A 22,694-nucleotide genomic window follows, 5' to 3' on the forward strand; every position below is an offset into this window, starting at 1 on the left:
CCTTCTAATAAGTGTGGGGGCTGTGTGTTGTCATTTACGGTTTTAATTATTTTTAATGTAATGTTTTATACTTTAGTCTCCTCTGTCGTGCAGCATTGTCTGCCACATTTTCCAAAAGAATGATGCCTGAAGAAGGTCAGTAGACCGAAAGCTTGCTGATGCCTGAAGGTGAGTAGACCGAAAGATTGCTAAATAAATACATTGATTGTGCGCAGATCTGAGTGCACGGAGCTTCCCTTTATTTTTCCCCAAATAATTATTAGAAATAAAAACTGTCATGATTTTAAGAAGACATTTTGTAGAATCTGAAATGAGTCAACATACTTGCGGAGGTGAACTTGATGACGGCGTTGGAGCCCGCGTCGCCGACGAACACCACCCCGTCCTTGTTCACCACCAGGCCATGAGGCATCACGAAGTCCTGGACACCGAGGTCAAAGGTCAACACATTAAACAAGCATTTGTCTACTGCCATGTTGATAATAGAAAAATCACACCCGTGTGAAGTGAGTGGTGCAACTCCGTGTGGGGACCCCCTGGGGAGGCGGAAGTTCCAGACCCACAGGAACGCACCCAGGGTACCGACCCGGTTCCCGGTGAGCCGCCCGCGTCCGAAACGGTTGAGAAATGACAGAGTTACCGTGTGGGGGGTCCCTCTACTGTACTGTACTGTACTGGCACACCCGAAATAATCATATATACAGTTAATATGTGCGTGTGTGTTTGTGTGTGTGTTAGGGCACAGGTGGTGAAAAACAACCGTGCTGTTTTCGTGCTCAGACCCAGGCCAGCCACCCACACACAGAGCTCCGTAAGGGAGTGGTTGCACCACTCAAAAACGATGTGTTTAACCCATTGACGCCTGGTGCAACGTATACGTTGTTCTACCCTTGATGCCGGCGCGCTCTCTGTGTCTCATCAGCTATTGCTATCCATGTAGCAACATAACTATTTTTAAAAAAATCATCAGAATTTGAAGGTTTTCAGAAACCTTAGGTCAGGCCCTAGAAGGCGTTCCCAGATTCGGCCTCAGGCATCAATGGGTTAAGGCGGTGGTTTTCAACCAGTGGTCCGGGGAGTTCCAGGTGGTCCCCAGCTAAATGATGGAGAGTTGGTAACCAAATTGACCCATATAATCTTTAACTCTTGAGTGCACGGTTTCATTTTACACTCTCAAGAGTTACATTATTGTTAGACATCTGCATTACTTACTCTACCCAATTAGAGAATGTAGAAGAATTGTGTTTCTGCTGAGCCTGCTGAGCCAATCAAATGAGGCTATTCTGGTGCTGAGCCAATGAAATGAAGGAAACCTGGGCGATGCACAGAGCCTAAACTTCTAAGGCAAATACAATGAATAGTTCAAATAGCCGATCTACAAGCTCACGTGTTTTCAAAAGAGTGAAGAAATGCAAAGACGTTTAGAGATAAGGGCCAATGGGTAAGGCACTTATGAAAATGGGGCCTTATTGTGTGCCATCATTATGAAAAAACGCCGCTGTGTGTCTCGTCTCGTCGAAAGCTATTGTTCATAATTCCTTAAATTAATAAAACATTCATCTTCTTAACATGTTATTGAAAGTGCAAACAGCAGACCCCTTTATGCTGGTTTGCGAGGCTGACCTGTTTGCTGGGGCTGAAGGTGTCCACGATCTCCTTGGTGGAGTAATTGATGACGAAGCCTTGGGGCGGAGCCGAGACGTACGGAGACTCACCGTATGGAGACACACCGTTCACCGCGTAGAGCAAACCACCTGGATGACACACACACACACACACACACACACACACACACACACACACACACACACACACACACACACACACACACACACACACACAATGTTAAGAATCTATAAAAGCATCACCACCTGCAACAGCTGTTTTGTACGAGAGCCATTAACAGCTAACGAGCGTCCCATTCTTTTTAGAAGGTGCCGATTCATGATAAATAAAACCTAAAAAACCTCACCGTCGGCGGTGCTGTAGGACACGGCGTACACCTCTCCCTGGAACTCTGGACTCTTGATCTCCTTGACGAACTGGCCGGTGTCGGCCACGAAGCACTGGATGCGCCCGTTCTCCCTGTCGGCCACGCACAGCTCCTGTCTGTCGGGCAGGTAGGCCAGGCCGTGGGGGATCTGGAACGGCACGCGCCGCCGCCTGTTCGACGTGCCTGAAGAGCAACGAGAGTGCGTTTTAGCACAAATGTTTCCATTGGGACCCCTGGCGTACAGTACCTGCTCCCCACTCAGACAGGTATTTCCCCATAGCGTATATAGCATACCTGCGCCCCACTCAGACAGGTATTTCCCCATAGCGTATAGCATACCTGCGCCCCACTCGGACAGGTATTTCCCCTCGGGAGAGAACTTGAGTATCCTGGCGTTGCAGTATCCGTCCGACACGTAGATGTTGCCGGTGACTTGGTCCACGGCCACGTCGGTGGGCTTACAGAAATGGCTGCTGTCACTGCCGGGCATGAAGGCCTTACCCAGCTCCACCAGCACCTCCCCCCCACCCTCGCTGCTCAACTTGAACACCTGGAGCAGGTTGGGAGAGAGGAGACAAAATTTAATACCGGCCTGTGTTATTAAAGTCTGACTGCAATGTTTCTTTTTCGGTCATTTGGAAGCCTGTATTGTTCCATTAGCTAATTTAGCTGGGGTCCCCCTGGAACCCCCTCAAGGACACCCTGGGGGGTCCCTGGACCTCACTTTTAGAACCACTGATGTAAGCATAATCTACGGAAGCGTATGTCAGAAAAGAACAATAATAATAATAAATGAAAAAAAAAAAAAATCAAGATATGCATAATGTTATGTCAAATTACAATTCCGGACGTAGTAGCAATATGCTTATTCCGATAAATAGAAAATCATAATCACAATCATAATACAAACTTGTATATCTTTCTTACTAATTTGATGTTTGCAATTACAATTACAAGGATTTCTAGCCTTGGTGACGTTGGTCGTCATGTCTTGCAAATCTTTCACACTTTTGAGATGTCTTCTCATTGCACTGAATTGAATGACGACACTAATCTAGTCCCATATGTCGTCCGTCGGGTGGAAACCTCATAATATGATATGATAATTTGAATCCTGAAAAGTATCCGTTTTGGACATATTATGTCCAAAACGGATACTTTTCAGGATTCAAATTCAAAAACCTGTATTCAAAAGTAGCAGGTTTACAAGATGGATCTGCTCGAGCTTGCGGATCATGCTTTTGTGCAACGCTGTAGTATAATCGACTAGGGCGTCAATTCACGAAAACACACAGTGAACATATGGAGATAGGAGGTTTCTGCTCGACCACGACGACATATACCGCTATGCCCTGATGAGGCAGACATGAGACATGTTACCTGGTGCAGAGCCACGTCAGTGACCCAGTAATGATTCTCCTGATCGGTGGTTATCCCATGAGGCAGGTAGAACCTGGAGAAAAGACGGGGAAGGATGAGGATTCACATTTACTTATGGCAAATTGCCAATCGATTCCTCCCCACACACACACACACACACACACATGACCAACTCCAGCGAAAAATGCCTCAACTCGATTTTTACAAATTACAGATTGTTACAGATTATTAAAGTACAGAATGTAAGCTTTCATATGATGTATCATTCAATGAAATTGGACAATAATTGAAGGAGATATGACCATCTAAAACTTGTTGAAACAGAAACCCCAAAGTAGAGAATAAGCCATTCAAAGAATCCTTAACTTTTAGCACCACTTGAATGGGTGTGACAATAGATAATTGTCCACACCCCTAATTTCTTGCATAATCACTCCCCCATCCACTAACCACTCCCCCACTAGGTTAGCTGTCAATGACAGTTCCACTCAACTGTCACAGTTGAGTGGACACTTAGGTGTGGGAAAGTACATGAGTACTTGAGTTAAAGTAAACGAATATAGGACTGAAGTTGTTTAGTGTATGTTTTGTAATAATACAATCTAAAAAGTAACTAGTAGGCTAACAGAGTTTTCAATGGATATAGGCTATGTAGTTTTAGACCAATGCTTTTACATGTGTGCACTGAAACAAAGGGCAGAAGAATGAGATCTTACACCTTAGGTGCCCCAATAAACCCTTTTGAAAGTACAACAATTCAATTTAACTTATACACTACCTGGTTGTAAATAGCTGCAGTACAGCATTCTACTTTAAGCAATCAAAGTCAGACAATTGACCCAGTATTTTAAATAAATAAAACAGACGCATCAGGCTATGATGCGTTGTGCGCTTGTAGATTTGCTATTAAAAAAAAAACAGATACAGCAAACAGCAAGTCATAATGCCTGGTTTCTATTTAGTGTGCAAGGCTTACATCCGGTCTAAAGCTACTATGCGCTGATTTCCATACACATTACATACACGATCCGTATCCTCCCATCACCGGATGTTGAATTAACAGTGCTAACGGCCGTTTTACACAAACGCTGTCTATAAAGCGATTTCCCGACATTTCCTTTTCAATTGATACCGTTTCGTAGAGAAGACTTACACAAACGATCTGTATACCAAATGAAAGCCTGCATTTCATAGTTTACATAGTATATAACCTTTTTTTAAATGAGCAAAAAATGAGCGAGTTGTGATTTAAAGAAAAGACGCTGATCTTGGCTCTTTGCTGGGTGCGCGAGGGAAAAAATAAAGCGTTTTCCCGACATTTCCTTTTCAATTGATACCGTTTCGTAGAGAAGACCTACACAAACGATCTGTATAGCAAATGAAAGCCTGCATTTCATAGTTTACATAGTATATAACCTTTTCTTAAATGAGCAAAAAATGAGCGAGTTGTGATTTAAAGAAAAGACGCTGATCTTGGCTCTTTGCTGGGTGCGCGAGGGAAAAAATAAAGCGTTTTCCCGACATTTCCTTTTCAATTGATACCGTTTCGTAGAGAAGACCTACACAAACGATCTGTATACCAAATGAAAGCCTGCATTTCATAGTTTACATAGTATATAACCTTTTTTTAAATGAGCAAAAAATGAGCGATTTGTGATTTAAAGAAAAGACGCTGATCTTGGCTCTTTGCTCTTTAACACACGACACAGACGGCTAGCTAACTAGGCTAGCTAGCTTCTAGCCTGTTGTTTGTTGGTGAAAGACTCAAGCTGGGAAGTGTATTTCAGCGAGTAGCTATACGTGGTTTTGTTTATTTTCTGTAAAGTATAACCCAAATGCTCATACTATACTATAGCCATGTAGAATACTTCTGTGTTTACAAACAAGCACGCTAATGGGCGGTGATCAGAGCGTGAAACCTGAGGACAAAGAGATTCCAGGACCAATCGAAAACAACATGCAAATCTCGGAACTGCGCTTCTCTGCCACCAAAACAGTGTTAAAAGGTTTTATTTCGACCATTTCGACCATTTCATTCTGGCGAGTTGAGGCACATTCTGCTGGCCTGGGTCATTATGTGCTGTCACTGCTGCAGAGCCCCCCAGCCCGTAGGATTACCTGCAATGACAATTATCACCCTCCCCCGCCCATCTTCCCTCCCCCGAACAGGCCAATTGTGTTCATGTAGATTGTATGTAGACACTCGACAAAGCCAGATGCACCACTGTGGATTCGAACCCACAACCTCTGATGGTGTTGGGCAGGCATTTTACCAACGTGCCACCCGTTCGTTGAGTACTTAGCCCACCACTGGATGACAGGGAAAACACATATATGTACTTGCATGTTTCTGCCAGAGGCCTTGAGGACCGCTCCAGTGGCAGGGTCCACCACCAAGATGGTGGACTGCTGGATGGAACCCTGGGACCTCTGCCGGTACCCTGCCTGGTCATCGAAGGAACTGAAACGAGAAGAGGAGGACGTCTGAGCCAAAATATTCTCTCCGGATGTCGTTTTGGTGTGACACAGACATGCAGTGTTTCCCCCACCATATGCATGAAACGGTGGTTACCCCATCGATTTTACTCTATGGATATGAAGCATCAACTGACTGTGTAAAAGTACTAACAGTTAAGAGAACTACCAATTTATTTTAGGATAGGATTTTTAGGATAGGCCTCCGTGGGTTCAGTGAGATACACATACCTGGCGTCCCACTCATGGTCTCCTCTGTGGAAAATGACCAGGTTGTCGTCAGTGTCCAGAGCCACACCAGACACCTGTCCCAACCGCAGCGCACTGGATGGCCAGGAGGGGGCCTCCTCCAGGTGGTAGCCTAAAGACAGACAGACGACAATTTTAGTTACAGTGAATCATCACAGATCATTGCAGTGGCGGCCATTTTGTTTACTGGCTTGGTTCAACAGATACAAAGCCCATTCATTCAAAAATAGATATATATTTATATGAAATAACTATATTCAGTCCAAATGCACAGTGATCAAGCAATACCCCAGATTTCCCTTGGGTTTTTGGTACCCAATTCCCTTCCTCTCATCCTTGTACCCATTTGTTTGTTTGTTAGATGTCTTTAACCCTATCTTTCCTGTGTTGCATACTGTGGTGCTTATGCCAACTGAATGTCCCTTGTGAGATCAACAAAGGCACACCAGTAGCTTTAACTGCACCACAAAAAGGACCCACCTTGTTGGTCGGCGCCGGCCACGGAAGTGGCGGCCGCCGCCGCTTGGCTCCCTCGCGGCCGGGCCGCGGCCGCCTCCAGCTGGTGAAATTTGTGCACTCTGTCCCTCACCAGCACGGGGTCCTCCCTGGACGGGTGGCCTAGTCTGGGACTGGGCCAGCCCAGTGCCTTCTTTTGCATTATGCTATCGATCTGAGCCACCAGATGGGCCTGAGCCTGGGCCCCCCGCGTCGGGCCGGGGAGGTCGTACCTATGAGCATGGCGTACTACGTCCGGGCTGGGGGGGGCTAGCAGCTTGGACAGAAGGGAATAGAAGTCACCTGTGCACACAGGACAGACAGACAGACAGAAACACCACAGGAGATAGAGAGAGAGACAGAGAAGAAGCATGAAGGGAGAGAAGCAGTGCTGCATAGAATTGAAGCTGCAGAAAGTCGAAGGAAGTAAAGGTGGTGTTGGGACCGAAGGAGTGGACAAGAGAAGGGAGAGTTGCGCCGTGTGCTGTAGAGAGCTAGCTTGGGTTTCACTAGACTAGAGCAAGGGCCCACGTTTCAGGCCGCCCCGAGAAGCACTTGGAATTGTAGGAGTTGAGGCATTAGATTTGGTTTGACTCGGTTCCACAGACATTGTGAAAACGAGCGATCTACTAGCTCAGCTTGTAGATCTGCCTTTTCAAAATGTGTGCCTCTTGCTTATATTTCTTGACAATTTGGCCAATGTTTGAACAGTTTGTAAAGTTCAGTGTGTATATTACTTTCTGGGGACTCCCCTGAAAATCATGTGAGGACCACGACAGGCCATTTTCTAAATGTGTGCCTCTTTCTACTGTATACACTTATTATAAACATAAATTACAATGAGATAAACAACCAGCCCACCAGCAAGGCAAAAATCAAAAGATCCGGCCGGCTGATTTTCGGGGTTTTGGAGGCACGGGGACCCCTGGCGACCCCCACATGGTAACTCTGTCATTTCCTTCGTTTTTGGGGGTCTGGAGGTTCGGCGACCCCTGGTGTAACTGTCATTTCTCTACCGTTTCGGATGGGCTCGTTGGAATCGTGTCGCCTCTGTTGGGTGCGTTTTCGGATTTTTGTAGGTTCAGTGACCCCTGGGGACCCCCTCATGGTAACTCTGTCATTTCTCTACCTTTTTTGGACGTGGGGGTGAGCTTGTTGCACTTCATTTTCATTGTAATGGATTTATTTTGAGGACGGACATTCAAAAATGTAAAGTTCATAGAATCATGAACTTATTTAATCATGATGCATTTAATTTAATGTAAAATACACGAATGCTCAAACATAGGTTCAAGGTTCTTTATTATTTGTCTCCCAAGGAAGAACTTTGTCTTAGACAAAGGGCCCGCATGCAAGCGTAGCCCTTATGCCCAAGTCACCGCAGAGCAGCGCCAAAATACATCTTTCTTGCATCAAAGAAAAATAAAACATAGAGGGGGGGGGTAAGAGGACATCACATCACATTTCAAGTATGATTGATAATACTCGGCTGTGCAGGCACGTTTCTGGGTGGGGGTGGCGGGGGCTTGGGCCAGGCACAAAAAAGCTCTCCTCCTACGCATACCATCGAAAGGGATGAGCTGCACGGGGGGAGGAAAAAAAGATAACCTAGCTGCAGGGGGAGTGTTTAAAGTTTAAAATCAGGACGAGTTTACTGTTAAGAATGTATATTTATTCAGTCGCACAATAGCAGATTAAATACACATTCAAACCTGGGACAATGAACAATAGTCCTGTCTCTCTCTGCAAGTTTTTGCAGAGACAAGAGTCTGCATGTTTTTTGCAGAGAGAGGACTATTTCCCCTGATATCCATGGTCTTTTGCTTTACCATGAATGTACAGTCCATTTTAGGTTTTTATTGCAGTTCCACGTATATCTCCAATCATTTTCTGTTCTTATCAGGATTACATTTGCTTTTAGTCAGTTAGAAGAATCCGTTGAGTCTGAAGATTCCGTGCTAGTTTCACCAGGCTGTAAGGACATATCGGATAACAAATACAAATACATTTTCTGTTAATACCGAAATATTTTTGTGTTTGCAACCCACTACAATGAGGTTCAGTGTGTGAATCCCCTCCATCAAACTGAAGCAGCGAGAGACATTTCATTATTACAAAATAAAAAAGTCTTCTAAATGCTGACAATTTTCTGAAATTCCTATGTTTCTATATCAGCGGTGCTCTATAGTTCATGTCAAGGACACCAAAAATTATATGTAATTGGCCACAATCCACGTACCTTTCTTTCCAACGATTTGACAAAATAAAATCCAAAATCCAAAATGAGCCATTATTTCATTTGTTTATTTATCGATTTGTTTTATTTTTTTGACCACGGCTTTTGATTGGCTGAAACGGGTGTGAAGAGCTTGGACTGCACGCGAGAACGCACCCACAGAGGCAACATGATTCCAGGGGTCCACGAACCTTGAGACCCCCAAAAACGCCCCCCAGGGGGGCGGCATGATTCCAACAAGCCCACCCCCATCCTAAACGGTTGAGAAATGACAGTTACCATGTGGGGGTCCGGTCCGTAGGGGGTCCCTGAACCTCCAGACTCCCAAAAAACGCGCCCATGGGGGGCGGCATGATTCCAACGAGACCACCCCCGTCCAAAACGGTTGAGAAATGACAGAGTTACCATGTGGGGGGGGGGTCCCTGGGGAGTCCCCAAACGTTGAGACCCCAAAAACGCCACCAGGGGGGCGGCACGATTCCAACGAGCCCATCCCCATCCAAAACGGTTGAGAAATGGCCAACTGACCGACCAGCCGGCCTTTCCACAGACCGAGCGGCCTTTCCACGGATACTAAGACACTACAATACCATTAGCCATCACAACACCTCTGCTAGTGCTAGTGACTTATTTATTCCAATTACCCAGCGATTTATTTAATTTAATATGAGGAATGTCTGCAGTTTCTGGACAGTGTGGACATCTGGGGACCAGAGCATAAGTAATTTCTTCTTCTTTCTGGGTAAAAAATACCAATGTCACCTCTAAGTTCGACAAATTGATTAGAGTGACACAAAGGTCAGAGAAGACTCGCCTGTCCCACCGTACAACGAGTTCTTCTACAAACATCCTTCCACACATGGTTTTCACAGAATACACAGTCCTAATCTTTCAATTTCTACTGCCCTCTTCAAGTGTTGAAAGTTATAAGATGTTACTGACCACATATTCACCCAAAACGAACTAAAAATTTATATGGATTTGGCCGTGGACCCCCATTTGAATGCATTTTGTGCCAGAGACAAGATTTGCGTATAAAAAAAGTTCACAGCGCATCTGGGTGTGGCGTGTTGTGAGTTCGTAGACCTGCTTTTTGCAACTTTTGCATGGCACGATTGTACGGCATTAATTGTAGAAAAATAAATAAATGAAAGGAAATGGCGACAAAATGCCAGTGTTTTTAAAATAACTAATCATTCACACTCAGACTCACCATCATCTGCTCTTTCTGTTGGTCCAGAAAACACATCCAACTCAGGACCAACTTCTTGTTCTTCATCTTCTTCTTCTTCTTTGGAAGAGAAACCAAATGACGTCAGAATAATCCTACGCCTGTCACAATTATTACATAAAATCACAATAATTATTTAGCGTAATGCTCATAATCCTTTCCAGGTTGAATTTTTTTTTTAAAGAAGAAATCTATAGAAATCGAAATAGATCTACAAAGCTCACAACTATTGTAATTGTATAAAATTGGGTCGCTTTTTTTTCTTATAGATTTATCAGGGATGTGTAAATTATTATTAGTTTTTTACGGTTTGCACAATATAATGATGTTCTCTAAACACATTTGATTATTTTTAATGTTCATTGTCAAACATTTTACAACTTAAACCCTCAATATGTTTTAAACTTGACCTTTGGCTCTGTACTAGATTTCGCTCTAGATTTATTTTACCTCCACGAGAAAGGTGAATGATAAACATGTTGTTGCACTTTGGGAACAGGGACAATACTTGGACATAACTGCGTCACTTCTCTCTCACACTCACTCGGTATATAACAATTGAACTATGGCACCGGGGCCATCTAGTGGTGATTTCTTACGGGTTTTCTGACAGTAATGGTCATTTCTCAGGCCAGTTGAGAACTCTACTTTGTTGTGAGCCACTTATTTTTTTTTAAGTGGTGCAACCACTTCTACATCCAGCAATGTCCGCATGTATCATGTGTCATGAGCACGAGTGGTGTGCGCATGCGTGAAATTGGAACGAGAGTAGTATGACATGGCTGCCACCTGCTGGACGCAAACGATACAGAGAAGAAATTGGAACGATACAGAGAAGAAATTGGAACGATACAAATTGGAACGATACAGAGAACCAATAGACGGGAGTTGCACCACTTGGTTCACACTGGTGTGATTTTTTAACTTTCTTGTTGTGCACCATGGCTCATGTGAACCATGGACATGGGGTATTTTGGTACCTTGATGTGAACCATGGACAATGGACATGGGGTATTTTGGTACCTTGAGGTGAACCATGGACATGGGGTATTTTGGTACCTTGACTTGAACCATGGACATGGGATATTTTGGTACCTTGAGGTGAACCATGGACATGGGATATTTTGGTACCTTGAGGTGAACCATGGACATGGGGTATTTTGGTACCTTGAGGTGAACCATGGACATGGGATATTTTGGTACCTTGAGGTGAACCATGGACATGGGGTATTTTGGTACCTTGAGGTGAACCATGGACATGGGGTATTTTGGTACCTTGAGGTGAACCATGGACATGGGGTATTTTGGTACCTTGAGGTGAACCATGGACATGGGGTATTTTGGTACCTTGAGGTGAACCATGGACATGGGGTATTTTGGTACCTTGAGGTGAACCATGGACATGGGGTATTTTGGTACCTTGAGGTGAACCATGGACATGGGGTATTTTGGTACCTTGAGGTGAACCATGGACATGGGGTATTTTGGTACCTTCTTGCTGTGCATCATGGTTCATGTGGGTCATGGACATTGACATGGACATTCCCGGGCTGACAGGGATGGGGACGTTGGCCTCAGCAGGGATGTGTCTGAACAGCTCCTTGCTGCCGGGGTCCATACAGCTCATGTACGGAGTGCTGTGTCTGCTCTCCATGTAGTACATGATGTAGAAGTTACACATCTCATCTCCTGCTGTTCCTCTACACACACACACACACACACACACACACACACACACACACACACACGTGTAAGTACATCATGTAAGTACATGTGCATCAAGCAGAAGTTAAGCTATCCTGCTGTACCTCTGACAAATACAGCCAACAAACATTTCATGCATTCTACGGTTATACCTAGTACCTACTGTATTTTACACATCATACTGTATACCTCCCACACCGAGGGCTCCAATGCACCAGATGCTTTATTGCAAAAGAAAAACTTCGAGCTCAAAGCTCTTCCTCAGACCGAGGATGTGACCTGTGTTTCGCGATAAAGTCCGTTAATTGTAACCGATCGTTTTTGAAGATAATACTAGTATGGTACTAACTGGCTAACAGAAATAGTAATAATATAATCTGATGACCTAGTTCCTCCTCCTCCTAGCAGAGCAGTTAACCTAAAGGCTCATACATAGTCTGGTTTTACGGTGGTGGGGTGACCACCGAACTACAACATGACGTCACGAGCCGCGGTGAAGAGCAAACCACCGCCACCGCTCCAGCCCTTCTCTGTTTTTACTCACCACCGCTCAACGTTATTTCAGCTCCGGTGGTCAGTTCACCACCGGAGCGGTGGTCACCTTACCACCGAAAATCCAGACTATGAATAGGCCTTAAGAGTATAGAGTGACCGGCCGCCGCCCTACCTGCCCCCACCATACCTGCCCCAACCCCCACCCCTTTAACAACACAAATCTTATTTATATAGTGCATTTATATAGTGTTTTTATTTGTAGGCCTACTCATCTGGAACATTTACATAGGCCTAATGCATCTGCCACTGTTAATGTGTGTTTGTTTCTTCATACAAAATACCAAATAAATACAGTAGCCTATTTTTTGTAGATATATATTCACTGTTATTGTGCTGTACTTGTGTCACACACACACCAAGTCAATCTATACAGCACTAGAATTGCTTTTTATGCAGTCATAGCACTTTATAGTTAGATATATGTGGGTGATTCTTCAACTTGGGGCACTTTTGAGTTTATAATTAAAAAAATGTAAATATGGTTTGAACTCAGTTTAGTTTTCCATTCCTAGGTGTTCATTAAGGGGTCTGGAACTGAATCTAATCACTTGGTTACCTACTCTACATAAACAACTACACTTTAGAAACAAGCTCAAATAATCAACTATACTTTATTTTTGTCATACATTTTTATTAACAGTTTATAAATGATTATAATTATAAAATCGGTACAGTATACTTTTACAATTTATCCAGGGACAATTGTCTTCTAAGAACACTTTACAAATAACACACGTGCTTACTGTAGTGAATGAAACAGAGAGGACTGGAGTCAATTGGGTTATATTATTTTTAACACTAATTTGAAGCTGTCAAAATCTGACAGAGTTCTGGCGGCCATGGTCACGCCCACCTTTTTGTAACGCCCACTTTTGGCCCCGCCCACTTCTGGCCACGCCCACAAAAAGGACCCCCCCCCCCCATGTCATTTGCCAGGCAGGCTCCACTGTTTCACACCTGCAGTAATGCCATGACGAGTGAATTCCCCACTTAAAGGTCTGTCTGTCTGCCTGTCAAGAACAATGCCATCTGTCTGTCTGCCCGTCAAGAACAATGCTATTCTATCAATTACACACCCAACAAGCCTAATTCACAGAGATTTCATTTTCCCCCCAGTCACAATGCCAAGTCAATAATTTGATGAGCGGGTCATCGCTGATTCTCCTAACAGAGACATCGCCAATCATCAAATTGTTGACTTAGGAATGAGACAACAAAAAAAATCGATGTGAATTCAAGGGGTGTTATTGCTGGACAATAATTAATTATTTGGGTAAACTACTCCCTTTAAGTGATTATTATCAGCTTCAATTGCATTTGGCTTTGTCCGAGGCTTACAGGTCTTTAACCCATTCTGACCTGAGATCAGATTCATACGAGGTTTCCACTGGACACACACTGGGCTGATGAACCCATTCTGACCTGAGATCAGATTCTAGAAATGTCAGTCGCTCTTCGATTTTTCAAAAATAGACCTACAAGCTCGTATCGCGCCACTCGGTGGCGCGATATGAGCTTGTAGATCTGCTATTTTTCAATAGCTAAAGCATAACATGATGCTGACACCAAAATGGGTGCCCGTTCAGAATGGGTTAATTAAATACTTTATGAAATGTCTATGAGAGAAATGCATGGGAAATTCACTTCCGGGACGCTCGTCGTCATGAAAGGGTGGCGAGACTGTGACGCTCCATCGTGTGCAAAATGACGTGGACAGAATATGGTGATTGTGCGTCAGAACTATACCCGATCTGGGTGTCCTTGGTTCGGCCCTCTCCTGTGAAGACACACCGTGCTGCTATAGTGTCTCCTCTCTTCACCTCCACGCCTGGCTGGGCTGCATAGAACGCCTAGTAGTAAATAATAATAAAGAAATCATATTTTGTATAAAAAAAATATATATACATATTTAGCTACTTGTTTGAATGCCCCCTTCCCGCTGTCAAAAATAGCTAAAAATCGTTAAAACGAAAGAAAGCAGCAAATTAAAAAACACTCATCTTTTACTTTCTCTAATAACATGAACCTTGTTTGAAAAAACCATTGTCCTTTAACCCATTCTGACCAGGCACCCATTTTGGTGTTGGCATCATGTTATGCTTTAGCTATTGAAAAATAGCAGATCTACAAGCTCATAGCGCGCCACCGAGTGGCGCGCTACGAGCTTGTAGGTCTGCTATTTTTGAAAAATCAAAGAACGACTGACATTTTTTAGAATCTGATCTCAGGTCAGAATGGGTTAAATTGTCACTTCACTGTCATCTGGGGACCCCCCTCCCCCACACACACACACAGACTGAGATAGACAGACTAGTATAATGCTACTAGCCAGCCAGGCGTTGCTTGGACAGAGTGCTTCAACATCTGTGTATGTGTATCTCTATAGGTCTCTGCATGGTCCTTGTGGCTCTCATATGTACTTGTCATGCATTGTGTTCATATCGTTATAACATACCTGTGGTAGCAGTGGAGACTGTCGTCCAATTAGAGTCCAGTTCCCATCCCGAACCCTGTAGCCACTCACCACTTTACCTGTGACAAAAATACACATTACATATTACTTCACCTAAGCCTTGGTGCGCCATGTGGCCCATAGGTGGAGGAGCCTATCTCCCGTTTCTCTAGTGTGAGGCAGCTTGATGTACCTCTGGTCATGCCACTAGTATGACACAGGGACTTACCCACAATCCAACCCTTGATGCAGAATGCCAAGCAGGCAGTGCCAATTATTTATAGTCTTTGGTAAGACCCGGCCGGGGGATTCAAACCCCGACCTTCCAATCTCAGGCCAGGGAGGACACTCTAACCGCAAGGCCACTGATCTGAGACCAGTACTTTATCTGTGACAAAAAGTACTACTATATATATATATATATAACCTACTATCTGTCATGAAACGTATTAATTACACAAGCCCAACCAGGAACACTTTCTATATCTAGTCAGTGGATTTAGACCAGTCGGTTCTCAAAGTCGGGATTGGGGGACCATTGGGGCAGTTCCAGAGGGTCCCCAGGGTAAATTATTAGGAACCAAATGGACCCTTACAGGTCTGTGACTCTGAGAGTATATTGGTCCATTTGTACACTCTTAGAGGGCAGCAAACTGGGAGGCCGTGAAATTAAAAGGTTTGAGAAATGAGAACCACCGATTTATTAGGGCCTGCGTTTACATTAGTTGATTAGAAAGCTGACCTAGTTGATGTGTGTGTGTCCTGAAGGCAAACGGGTGGATGGTATAATAGTCATACTGGCAGGAGACATCTGAATTGGTCACTGCGAAGGAGAAGACAACATGTCCGCATTAGTCACTGTGAAGGAGAAGACTTTGACATCAAAGTCCACTGGGCCAAATCACGTTTTTCTGAGCCTAATTATTCAGAAAAAGCCCAGACCACAGCAAATCCACAGAATATGTACAGTATGTATGTATACATGAATGTGTCTTTAATTAATATGAATACATGAATGTGTCTTTAATTAATATGAATACATGAATGTACCTTTAATAAATATTAAATATGATTACATTTAAAGGATATGAACACATACAAACCTTTCTTTCCTGGAGGAATAACTGTGTCGGCAGACATCAGCAGATATATGCCAGCGATGAATGGCTGCCTGGAATAAACAAACGGTATATACTTTATACAAACATTATACAGATGCACACGCGCGCGCACACACACACACACACACACACACACACACACAGTAGGGTATACATATAGTTGCTGACTGGAGGAAACCGTTTGAGCTGGTAGAACGGCTATTTTCGGCAGAACAGTTTAAGGCGCATTGATCAATACAAAATTATAGAAAAGCACAAATATATTGCGTGTGTGTGTGTGTGTGTGTGTGTGTGTGTGTGGACTGACTGAACTGGTTTGGGTTTTCCCAGGAAAAATGTGCATGTTTCAACTGACATTAGTCACATGTTATAATCCACATAGAGATCATACTTACGGCTTCGTAGTCATAGTTAAGGCGATTCCTGAACAGTCTTTATGCCCATCTGCACACAGGAGACATGGATATTTCTCCTTTTTACAAGATACACAAGCTCACAAGCTTCACCCCCATTTAGCTTTGAGGGAATTCGTAAAGATTTAAAAAATCTAGGGGTGAATAGTTTGTAATTGTAATAGACATTTAAATCTCCCAGCTGCCATCGCGAACGCCATCTTGAAAATGACGCCTTTCCAGAAGTTCGATTTTCCTAGCTTTTTAGTATGACATTTAGCATGCCATATGTTCAACCATAATACTGACCCGTGTAATATATTTGGGTTTCTGCAAGAAGACCACTAGGGGTCCAGCCCAACTTGTCGATAGTCGAAAAACAGGAAATTTCAAACTCACTTATCTCGGATTATTTTCCCAGATTGCGTTTTTGATCAAAACAAACTTTATTCATGGCTGGTCGCAGTTAAAAAAAAAAACATTTCAGAAGAATTATAAAAATATCGCAGCAACATAGCCTAGCTGCTTTCACTTCCAGTTCTCTAAGCCCTGGTCTTCAAAATAAAAGCTTGCTCTGAAAAGACTTGGCAGAACAGAAGAACGACAGAAATACGGTAGGTGACAGTCAAAACAAATACAGTAAAGTCAACATGTGTGAGTGTGTGTCAGTCCCTCACCTCTGAAATCATGGAATGCGTGTGTGTGTGTGTGTGTGTGTGTGTGTGTGTGTGTGTGTGTGTGTGTGCTGTTCCTCACCTGTGAAAGCAGTGACATCTCCATAGTGGATCTGCAGCACAAAGTAAGAGATGTGCGTGGTCCCTCCCACTTTGAAGCCCACGTCTGTGGAAACAGTAGAGGGCTCACATGCAAAGAGGAAGGCAGTGGTGGACAGTGGTGGGAAAAGTATACTCAAATGTTTTACCTAAGTATCAATACTGCAATGTAGACCTGTACTCCGTTACAAGCAGAAGTCCCGTATTCTATATATATCAAAATGTACTCAAGTAAAAGTTTTAAAAGATTGTATCGTACTAAAAGTAAAAGTACTCATATTCAGGGGTGCACACAAGCGGTGCGCCAGTGCGCATGCGTCGTCAAAATGTTTGGTGCACGCGGTAGATCAAAGGCATTTAAGCACCACCAGCTGAGAGACAGGGATTTAGAGAATGCCGACAGGCACTCAAAAGGAACTCAAATGAGATGTTAACGACCTGTAAGTAGACTTAGAAATAAAACTAGTGTTGACTAATCATTACAAGTGGCTCTTATTTTGATGAGGAACTCAGAGGACAGGAAGTGTGTTTCAGTTGTAAACAAGCTAGATGACAGTTTTTAGCTGTCAAAGTGCTAGCCGCTAAACCACGTTTGCGACCATATTTACAAAATGAAAACTATCCGTCACTTAAAACAATGTAGGTTACACACGCTGGAATTAAACATGGAACCTGCAGGCAGCATTAGGTGAGTAATTCATTGTATATGTGTTGGACGTTTGTGGTTGTGCTAGTGATAAACGGACACCTGCTGCCATTGGGATCATCCTACTGCTGCTTAACGACTGTGTGTCTGTGACTAGGTGTACTAGTGTAGCGTTGCCAGAGATGGGCAAAATACATTGAAAATGTATTTTGATACAAAATACAAATAATGGGTCAAAAAATGTATCTAAATACAAAATACAAAATACATCTTCCATCCCAGCGAAATACAAATTACAAAATACAGAAAAGTATTTCAAATACGTATTTCAAATACATGTATTTCAAATACTGCCCATCTCTGATGGGCAAAATATATTGAAAATGTATTTTGATACAAAATACAAATACTGGGTCAAAAAATTTATTTAAATACAAAATACATCTAATTTCTTCCATCTCAGCGAAATACAAATTACAAAATACAAAAAGGTATTTCAAATACGTATTTCAAATACATGTATTTCAAATACTGCCCATCTCTGAGCGTTGCATCTGCCCGTGCGAGTGCAGCATAACTATGTGGCAGGATACGAACGTCCGTAGTGTCCGTAGGTCAATCACTGAATTCAGCGGTGTGCTACTTTGACCGCTGAACTCAAAGGCTCAGAGCACCTGGCTCATATCAATCTGCATTGCTTCATTTTGTGCCGTATATTCAGAGGCAACTGCCACGCACCTTTGGGTAACTTGGTGGGGGGTGCGTTGCGTCCCCAGGCGTACATGATGGCAGCCTCATCGTCGCAGGTGCGCTCGGTCCCACAGTCCCTATACAAAACATGCAAGATTATTGTAAGTTTTAGATTTTTTCCGTTACGTTTTTTCTAGGGCTGGGTGTACAAAATGTGCCGAGGACCAGCATGCAGCACACATATCCCATCTATTGAGCATGCTGATATACCGATGACAGGGAGCTGGCTAGATCTTCCCCGTTCCTTGTTTTGAGACAATGCAAGGTCCCTTTAGCCAGGGAGTCAGAGCCCCACTTCCTTGGGTTCAAAAGGAAACCCAGTGAGAAACTGGACACACTCTACCCGGGCTTTGGAGTTTCATCGGACTGGCTGGACTTGAACAATCTCTGTACTTAACCCATTCTGACCTGAGATCAGATTCATACGAGGTTTCCGCCGGACACACACTGGTCTGATGAACCCATTCTGACCTGAGATCAGATTAAAAAAAATGTCAGTCGCTCTTCGATTTTTCAAAAATAGCAGACCTACAAGCTCGTATCGCGCCACTCGGTGGCGCGATATGAGCTTGTAGATCTGCTATTTTTCAATAGCTAAAGCATAACATGATGCTGACACCAAAATGGGTGCCCGTTCAGAATGGGTTAATAGCTGACCACCTCTGTTAGAGCAACAGTGACCTACAGTGGACACACTCACAGGTGCCAGGAAGACCCTGTTGTTCAACATCAGAAACAACAACACTACACTTGAACTTGACTTGAACTTCAGGGGAAACTTGCTCGTCTCCCCTCATGCTGATCACTCTGTTTCCCATGAATTTCTAAGTGTCACTGCTCTCAATTAGGTCATTATCATTTTTACAGTAACAGCCAGTTTACAGATCCTTCCCAGAAGGCTCAACCTTTCCCTCTGGTTTCCCTCCAACCATGTTTGTATCCACACCGCAGGGCTGAATGGCTGATATGGCCTATAAAGGGATTCACATAGCACATCACGACATTTTACACTGTCTGTGAGAAAGTCCAACATTCCTGTGTCAAACCCTCAAAGTTTCCACTGAAAATCCTGAATATTTGCACATTAAGCTTAATGGTACACCTCAGTATTGATTGCCTACACTGGCCTACAGGACAAGGCTCCGTGGATTTGTCTATAGATGCCTACCTGTGTTTATCTTTGGCAGCCTAGGACATGTACATAGGTTGGTTGTAAGAGGCTTCCAAAAACTGGGGGTACCAACAAAAAGAAGCTAACTGCTTGCAGAATTATGTGCAATGGTAGCCGCCAAATATGGTGAAGACGCTGTTACTTGTACCTCTGAAGGATGTGTGGGTATTTGTCCCAAATTAGCTTATTCTTTACAGCACCTTGTCAATATTTGTGTCCTTGTATTGTATCTCTACCAGCTCAGTGGCCTTGTGGTTAAATACTCTACCAGCTCAGTGGCCTTGTGGTTAGAGTGTTCGCCCTGAGACTGGGAGGTCAGGGGTTCGATCCCCGGCCGGGTCATACCAAAGACTCTAAAAATGGGACCCAGTGCCTCCCTGCTTGACACTCAGCATCAAGGGTTGGATTGGGGGTAAGTCCCTGCGACATACTAGCGTCATGTCCAGGGGGTGTACTTGTACATCAAGCTGCCTCACGCTACAGAAACAGGAGATAGGCTCCTGCCCTGTGGGCCTCATGGCTCTGCAAGGCTACTTACTTTATTGTATCTCTTATGTGAGGTATGCGTGCTCTCTCTCTCTCTCTCTCTCTCTCTCTCTCTCTCCCCCTCTACCAAACTTACCAGTATCCCGTGCGAGCGATGGGTTTTTGGCAGCCAAACAGAAGCATGTGATGGGCTGTGTGCATACTGGCATGAGGGACGAAATCCACTGTGGATTCACACAACATGTTATACACACTGCATATCATAAACACATCATTACAACCACACACCAAATGTAAAAATGGTCTTTAACAGTGGGTCTGGGATGCCAAGGGGGTCCTCAGAGTTACTACAGGGCCAAATGTTGGTGCGATAGGATCATTATTTCTTGCATTAACCACTTGATCCCTAGCATCCCTATTCTGAGGAGAACTTTAGCAGAAAATGGCAGATCTACAATTTTCGGCAAAGAGGTTTGGTATACAGGCCAACACACATCTGCTTTTTGATGAATCGCTAAAGTGTTTGAAGAATGTTGAATTACAAAAATGATGTTTGAGAACTGAGAAATTAGGAGCAATTTGTAGAATCGGCCTCAGGTCTTTTTAATGACTTAAATACTGGATAAAAGACTCGCCTATAAAACCTCCCTCGTTCAAACAGTGGGTCAAAGAGGTTCTCTCCATGATTCCCCTAGAGAAACTAAGGTACAACCGTAGTGGTTCTAAAGATAGATACATTATGACTTGGACCCCTTTCATAGAGTTTGTAGAAAGTATACCTTTCACTTAAACCCATATTCCCTTGTACAATCTGATACCTCACACTAAACCTGACATTGGGCGACCTCTGGTTGGAGGCCCTCAGTAAGTAGACAGTTGGATATAGAGCAATTTACTATCTAAACTGAAAGATGGATACAATGTATGTAACCTAGATACCATACCCTGATAGAAAATGCTGTTTATTTTATTTTATTTTATTCTTACTATGTTCATTAGTACTTTCAAAACTAGTTTACTAATTACTTTTACTGTCTTGTACCGTCTGTCTTTGTTTTATTTGTCTTGTTCTGACCTTGATTGGGGGGGAGGGGGGGATATTTACATGTCGGATACAACAAAATGTACACATATGTTTTTTCATTTATTCATCAATAAAAATAAAATAAAAAGACTTGCCTATATAGGAACCCTTGCCGGCAGGTGCGGGAACCGCTGTGCACAAATAAGTGTCCGGCTGAAAACAAACAAAACAATAATTATTAATAACGATACCTCAATCCAAAGCCCTATAGCGAGTCATAACCACATGATTACTTTACACGCTCTATCGTTGTTAAAGCTTCCAACCCATGCACTGAGAGTGGAACGCGCCCATTCAAAGACCGTAACAGTACAGTAACACATACATGCATGAATAAGCAAATAAATGAAACAAATAAGCTTTCACACTCCATCACCCACTGACTGGGAATATCGGCTAAAAGATTATTATTATGATTCTTATTGTTATTATTACTATTGTGTAACCTTTGTTTAATCAGGGAGGTAATTTAAGCGAACAAGTACATTTACAGAAGGTGCATAACAAACTGTACATTACATACAACTAATATCAAATAACATCAGCAACACAGTAAAAATAAACACACACTGACTGAACTCATCCTCACTTTTTTTTAAACCACAAGCATCATCTAAAAAACGCTTCCCCACTTCCACTTCAACCACAAGGGGGCACCAATGCATATGAACATAGCATTAAAAGAGATGTTTTCCAACTTTCTCACTGATTTGGATTATTCAAAAATAAAGCTTTGATGAAAACTATAGAATTATGTTTTTGGCGTATTGGGTCATGGTTGGAGGGGCTTCCTCAAAGTTTGTACACAACTCAACCAGCCTTCTGGCGAACATCAGTGCTTTCGCAAACGTTTTCCTGTCAAGGAGCCCCACGTACATACGTCTGGCCGCCACCCCCATCTTAAAACAGGGGCCCACCCAAATCTAAATGATTCTACATTCTTTCCAATTTTGTGCTAATCTACAAGCTCACAACTTCACAAGGAGTCGCATCGTGAGATTCGTGTACAAAATGTTTTATTGATTAGTTCTATATATAGTTATAGTTATTTTGAGCATTAGGACAAATGAAAGTAATTTAATTTGTAATAGACATAGAGGTCTGAGCTCTCAAATGTTTTATCCAGCTCAGCGATAGTTCATTATGACGCAGAAGGCTACTTCTAATTATATCTCTAAATGGTACTGGTCAATCCTGAGCTGAAGTGTCTTAATGAAATGTATTTATCTCATGCGTCTATCTGCTGAGAGAGGCTGAGAAAGAAATATAAAGAAAAATCAAGCAATCTAAAGTTAAAAAAAAAGAATGCCTGGGGTGTTCACAAAAGCCTGAATAGACGTTAAAATGACCCCAAACATGTACAGTAACATGAAAGTTAAATAATATTTAACTATACGATCATTCATGTCAATACAGCTAGTGCTGTGTGTCAACATTTTACACGCAAAAATCCCCAAAAAGTGCCCAAACTGGTCCGTGTTGACACTGTCAGTGTGGATTC

General features: G+C 43.1%; 1 protein-coding gene across 4 annotated transcripts in view; it reads right to left on the reverse strand.

Moving 5' to 3' along the window:
* Positions 1–22,694, reverse strand: part of pam (peptidylglycine alpha-amidating monooxygenase) — a 47,110-nt gene that overhangs the window by 12,007 nt on the left and 12,409 nt on the right. For 3 of the 4 annotated variants that reach the window (XM_083793665.1, XM_083793666.1, XM_083793664.1), the window contains 19 exons: positions 21,289–21,346; positions 20,246–20,333; positions 18,441–18,529; positions 17,040–17,123; positions 16,287–16,335; positions 15,874–15,941; positions 15,513–15,593; positions 14,774–14,850; positions 14,065–14,168; positions 11,551–11,759; positions 10,042–10,119; positions 6,578–6,895; positions 6,080–6,209; positions 5,718–5,834; positions 3,374–3,446; positions 2,333–2,543; positions 1,973–2,176; positions 1,624–1,754; positions 325–421 (listed from right to left, as the gene is read on the reverse strand). In XM_083793665.1, the coding sequence (XP_083649791.1) occupies positions 325–421; positions 1,624–1,754; positions 1,973–2,176; positions 2,333–2,543; positions 3,374–3,446; positions 5,718–5,834; positions 6,080–6,209; positions 6,578–6,895; positions 10,042–10,119; positions 11,551–11,759; positions 14,065–14,168; positions 14,774–14,850; positions 15,513–15,593; positions 15,874–15,941; positions 16,287–16,335; positions 17,040–17,123; positions 18,441–18,529; positions 20,246–20,333; positions 21,289–21,346 (2,266 nt within the window). The remainder of the gene's footprint in view (positions 1–324; positions 422–1,623; positions 1,755–1,972; positions 2,177–2,332; positions 2,544–3,373; positions 3,447–5,717; positions 5,835–6,079; positions 6,210–6,577; positions 6,896–10,041; positions 10,120–11,550; positions 11,760–14,064; positions 14,169–14,773; positions 14,851–15,512; positions 15,594–15,873; positions 15,942–16,286; positions 16,336–17,039; positions 17,124–18,440; positions 18,530–20,245; positions 20,334–21,288; positions 21,347–22,694) is intronic. The other variant, XM_083793667.1, reaches the window with a different exon arrangement.

Source organism: Protomyctophum parallelum (genome assembly GCF_964188405.1).
Source record: "Protomyctophum parallelum genome assembly, chromosome: 21".
NCBI lineage: Eukaryota > Metazoa > Chordata > Actinopteri > Myctophiformes > Myctophidae > Protomyctophum > Protomyctophum parallelum.